General features: G+C 50.9%; 1 protein-coding gene across 1 annotated transcript; it reads left to right on the top strand.

Annotated features, from left to right (window-relative positions):
* Positions 1–506: 506 nt before the first annotated feature.
* LOC148161680 (putative NBPF family member NBPF5) lies at positions 507–4,630 on the top strand. Its single transcript, XM_088020631.1, has 4 exons — positions 507–684; positions 2,597–2,693; positions 3,334–3,548; positions 4,575–4,630. The coding sequence occupies exons 1-4, from the start codon at positions 507–509 to the stop codon at positions 4,628–4,630; spliced, it is 546 nt and encodes a 181-aa protein (XP_087876757.1).
* Positions 4,631–5,443: the final 813 nt, after the last annotated feature.

The raw sequence follows: 5,443 nt of genomic DNA on the forward strand, positions 1-5,443 counted from the left end.
TGCTGAGATAATTTTTTAGAAAGAGATGGGAACTGTGGTATCAGCACAAGGGTAGACAGCAACTGAGAGTGGCCAGTGAGGGGTGGTTCCCATCAGTGGGGACCTTCGGGGGGACCGGGCAGTCTTGTGTATCAGCACGGCCTTGGCAACTGGAAGGCAGCAGCTCCCCAGGTTCCATGTCATCTCGGACGTTCCAACTCTGTTATTTCAAGTGCAGACCGTTACCTGGCATTCTGAGTGCTCCCTCTGTCATTCCGTTTGGAGTGTGAGCTAGGGGCAGTGCCTTCAGCTCTCAGCTGTGGCATCTTGAACCTTGGTTTTGTGGTTCCTGAATCTCAGGTGCTGTGGGGTGTTGTTCAAATTGTTCCCAACAGAAAGTAAAGACTTCCTGTATCCTCACCCCTCAGTCCTGATGAAACCTACTTGATTTCACTGGTTTTTAACCATCCTGTGTTTGGGTTTCTTCTCCTCAGTCCCCAGCTCTACCTCCTCGGCCACACGTCACCATGGCAGCACCTCTTGGCCCTCTGTCTGATCCAGGGGCAGAAATCAGCCTCCTGGAAATCAACCAGGAGCTTCAATCCCAGCTGGAAAAAAGCAAGCAGGACTTCCGAGACCTCAAGGAGAAATTCCTTATATCCGAATGTACTGCCTACTCCCTGGCCAAGCAGCTGCAGAAATACAGTAAGTCCTACAAGATCATGGCCACCAAAGACATGTCTGTCTGTATTCCTTCTGAGAAACTAAAAACCTCTCCAGATGCTGTCTTCTCTCTTCCAATGTCACATAAATTTCATTCTGACCACAATCCGGGAAATGTAGAAGTGGGTATTTTATCCTCAGTTTGCTGAGGATGGGAAAACTGAAGACAAAGAGGTTAACAGTGACATGTCAGGTGGGGTTAGAGTTAACATCCCAGTTCCTGCTTCCTGGTGCGGACACAGAAACGCCTGGTCCTCTCAGGATGGTCTCTGTGCTGTATCAGATCCTGCATGCCTGCAGGCCTAAGTGTCAGGGACTAAGGAACTCTCTCAGGTCCCGCTTCTCTGAGGTCCCATTGGTAAAGCACCAAGTTAGTTACACTGGGGAAACATCCTGATGGCACACCCGGGGGCGAGAGGGAGGGTAGCAGGTGACACTACCTGCTTTCAAGGAGATGGAAGTAGTAAGTGGAAAGTGGAAAGAAGGTCTCCTTTCCCCCTAAAACTGTGGTATCTGTGAGTGACGCCATCCACACAGTGACTTCCCTTGTGAGAGGGAACCGGTGCAGAGCCTCTGCTTCCTGAGTCCACGGAGGCCATTTGATACCCAGTGGCAAGGGTGAGGGTGTTTCAGGGAACATCACGGTCTCTCCCTGAGCTGGGGACCTTCAGACGTGCAGGATGGCCAGCAGGTCCAGGCCTGGGCCAGGAGACATGTGGCCTAGTGAGAAGGAGGGTGAGTGGGGGAGACCACAGCCCCGGGAACCAGCCAAGCCAGGGTGTGGGGCAGGCCTTCCCCCACAGTCAGCCTGAAATGGGGAGCTCAGCTGCCTGTTCATTAGGAGGGGCCTGCGCTGGCAGAAGGAGTCATGAGAACGGGGCACGTGCACAGCCGAGCGATAGGAAGGAATCCTGACAACTCTCAGCCCGCATTTTTGTCATTTTCTCACAATTTGCTTTCAATAGAACAAGGGGAGGTGTAATTAAAAACGAATGACGCAGAGAAAAAAAAAACTGAGGCATGCTTTTTACGAAAGGGAAGAGATGATGAACTTTCAGGGAAGGACAAGCAGTTTTGTTTACAACTTTCCTGAAAATCATCACATAAGTGTGGGAAACCAGTTGTGAAGATGATGCAAACAGATATCACCTGAGGGCGTGGGGTGGCGGTAACACAGCACAGGGGAGAAAAGCATGGGTTGTAGGTCAGTCAGCCTGGGCTAAATCCATGGTGCCCAACGTCCTGTGCCTCAGTTTCCTCCTTGTTAACCTGTTAGTGTTGTGGGACCTACTTCTCTGAGTCAGAATGAATACTGAGTAATTTCTTGTAACGCTCTAAGAGCAGAACCTGGAACTGTGTAACTCTGTTCATCATTCTACTGCTTCTCATAACACAAACTGTATTAGGATTGGGCCATATTCCTCTCCGGTGCTTCTGGTTTTATGCATTGTGGTTTCCACAAGTGTAACCGGATGAATTTTTACCTTTGAGATACTTGCTCAGTATAGAAATCCCAGCTCAGGGGACCCATCAGTCCAGTAGCCCTGGGGGCCTTATGTCATGTCCCTGCTTAGTGTTTCACTTAGGAGTCTCCAAGGCTTGCTAGAGTGACCATGATCAGGGGAACCCAAATTCTGACTCTACCAAATACCAGTTCATCACCATGTCCAGTTCCTCTCTGTGCCTTGGGGCTGTTCTTTCCTGGGCTCTGAAACAGGGAGTAATCGACTGCCCTGTAGTTGGGAGGCTGAAGAATGTGATGTGGAGCTCCCAGCGCAGAGCCAGGTGGCCGGGGTTCCAGTTGTCCTAGGATGGACCCTGCCTCGTCCCTTGAAGGCAGCGAGCACAGCAGCATGTCCAGCTTTCCCCTGAGGCAGGCGTCTCTGTTTCTCAGAGTGTGAAGAGTCCACCGACCTCATCGAATCCGTGCTGGGAGAGAAGGTGCAGTTTGAGAAGGGGAAGCAGGCAGACACGGTGGCTGAGAAGCTCAGGTAAGGAAGGCTCCATGTGGGAGGCTGCAGGGACGCTGTGGGCATCTTTGACTTGGGGCAGCAACAAGTCTGGGCCAGGAAAGGGCAGAAACGTCATGGCAGGCACGTGACCCAAATATTTCTAAAACAACTAAGACAACAGTGATTGGTAAATGATGGACTCCAATGACTCAAAGTCTCGCTCTCTCTCTGGAAAAAAATATCAAAGTCCCCAAGTTCAAGGGAACAATTCGTGGCTTTTAGCACATTCACAGTGTTGCGAGATCACCACCTCACTTACCTTTCACAGAGTCATGACCTGGCTGACCACAGCTTGAGCCTGCCATTCTCCTGAGCTCACCAGTTCACACCAGCTCTACTGGACATGCTTCTGCGTCTGGCGCTGTGTCCTTTCACTGCACGCCGCGCTGTGTGTAGTTTTCCAGGGAAACGGGTGTCCCCGAAGTTAGCAGCTGAAGGGACATCTCTCTGGCGTGTGCTTAGGAGAACCCCTGGCTCTGTTTACAGAAGGAAAAGGTGTAAGGGATGTGCAGGGTTCACGGCTCCTTTGGGGAAATTCTGCCAGAAATCATCACGAAAGATCTTATTGTCTGTTGTTCAACTCTTTGCATTTTAAAATTTTCTCTCTGCCCTGCCTTAGGCTATGTCATACCCTCATTAAAGACCAGGCTAAAGAGCTGACCCGTTTGTATCAGAAGTTACGGAAAGGGAAAGACGTTTCCCAACTGCTCAATAAGCTCCTCGAGGACCTCCTCACCCATGATGACCCTGAGCATTCCCAAGGGCAGGGCTTCCAAGAGCAACTGGCTGAGGGGCGCAGGCTGGCCAAGTGCCTTGCCCGAAAGCTCAGCCCAGGTAAGGCGGCCACCGGCCCTGATGCCCGGAGCTGCGCCAAGGCCCTGGGCTCACAAGAGACTCCCCGCCTGGCCTCACGCCGTGTGCAGCAGCCCTCCTGGATTCCCCATAGCAAGTGGGGCCATGAGAGAACCAGGAGTGGAAGGTGGTAACAGAGAGCAGAAATGCACAGTGTGGAGGTAATAGTGCTCCACGTGTCTGCTTCCTCCCTGAGGGAATGCAGCCTTTGGAGCGGGAGGCAGCCTCCACCAGTCTTTGAGCCAGAGAGCAAAATGTGACAGGAGGATGCTTGTTAGTGTGCAAGGATCCCTGCACTAAGTGGGAGGTTCCCAGAGTCAGCGTGGTCTGTATTAATTGTGGGTGAGAAAGTGAGTTTTACTTTCTCCATATCTGTCTCCTCATCTGGAAAGTATATCAAATAACCTGTTGATACTGTAGTGATCAGATAGGGAAAATTCATGAATGCATGTCAGGAAAAAATAATGCTCCTGACTGTGTGGAGTTGGATGAGGTCCTTGATGCAGTAGGACTTGGAGGTGGGAGTGCTGTTTAGACGGGACCGCTTTTCGTAGACGGATGTCCCCTTGATAACACTGAAGCCCACGTGGGGGCCCTTGAAGTCCCCGGTGGAGGGATGTGGGACAGGGTGGTTGTCCTGTCGTGAGGGCAAGGAGGCGGCTCTATGTGAGAGCTGTGAACCCACAGAGAGTCTGTGGCTATGGTGGGACCTGTGGCACTCTGCAAGACACGGTGCAGAAATGAAGCTGACAAGCATTCCCTGATATGGACAACAAGAGCCGGTAGAACGTGTTGCCCAGGTTCAGTGATGCTGATCCTCAGAATCAGAGACACACTGCCTGACGCATCAGAAATCCATGCCACAGCAGTTCTTAAAGACAGTGCCCTAAACTCAGTAGAATACCTAGTCATTCATAGACCCTTAGGTCTCCAGGGACATAGAAGCCGCTGTGTTTATAGTGGTGATGTGGGAAATAGCTGATGGGACATTTCTGAATTTATTTGCAGAAAATTATGAGGATGAGGAGGATGAAGAAGAACAAGGAACCCTCACTCCCAGGTGACAATGAAAATTCTGGAACCAATAATGTGTGGGTCAAAATGGACAGGGTCTCAGAAAGTAAAGTAAGTGAGGTCAAGAGAGTGACAGATGTCAGATGCAAGGTTAAGCAAAACTGCAGATGGTCCCCAAAGGATGGCCGTTTTGGCTTGGTTGCCTGTTGTCTCTGTGGTGTTGTAAGACCGAGATGAATTCACCAGCCTTAGGATTCCCCGTGGGGACAAAAATACCCATTCTTTCCTGTAAATGGACACCGGGAGGAGATGCATATCTACTTCCTACACAGTTCTCTAAGGTCCTTGGTAGGAAGGTAACTCACCAAGGAATTGGTAAACAGACAACTAGCAAAATTAAAACCAAGAGAAGTACCTAACCAAACTCCAAAAACTTGGGGTGTCATGTGACACTATTAATGACAAAGTGCCTAGAAGGCACACATTTCTGCAGTCTGCAGGTACTCCAGAGCTGTAAGTAATTGACCAATCTATGTAAAAATCATCCTGACTCAGGCCCGTGGTGGTTGCCCCTGGTCTGGTCTCCACTGTGCTTCTTGTTGTGACCGCATCCTGCTGGGAGGGTGGAGTCTCATTCCTAGTCAGTGCTTCTGTGGCCAGTGCTCTGAGGATCAGCTCCTGCTCTCCCAGCCCCGGGCAGCCACACTCTGCCTCTTATAGGTTGGTGTGCTTGTTCCCTCTCCAGCCGGTGCCCTGTGCCTCTTGTGACCACTCCATATAACTCCCATCCAACCAGCTAGGAAGCCACAGTGTCTGATCCTCCTGGTTTGATCTCTTGTCATTCCTGTCCTACCCGGCACAGC

This window comes from Eumetopias jubatus, unplaced genomic scaffold, assembly GCF_037043125.1.
Source record: "Eumetopias jubatus isolate StellerSeaLion01/CBP00866 unplaced genomic scaffold, mEumJub1_p1.0 scaffold_92, whole genome shotgun sequence".
Lineage (NCBI taxonomy): Eukaryota > Metazoa > Chordata > Mammalia > Carnivora > Otariidae > Eumetopias > Eumetopias jubatus.

Excerpts from the sequence above, each read along its gene's own strand:
- LOC148161680 (XM_088020631.1), top strand. The coding sequence starts at position 507 with ATGGCAGCACCTCTTGGCCCTCTGTCTGATCCAGGGGCAGAAATCAGC. Across the intron at positions 685-2,596 it reads CAAGCAGCTGCAGAAATACA|AGTGTGAAGAGTCCACCGAC; the intron begins GTAAGTCCTACA and ends TCTGTTTCTCAG. Across the intron at positions 3,549-4,574 it reads TGCCCGAAAGCTCAGCCCAG|AAAATTATGAGGATGAGGAG; the intron begins GTAAGGCGGCCA and ends ATTTATTTGCAG.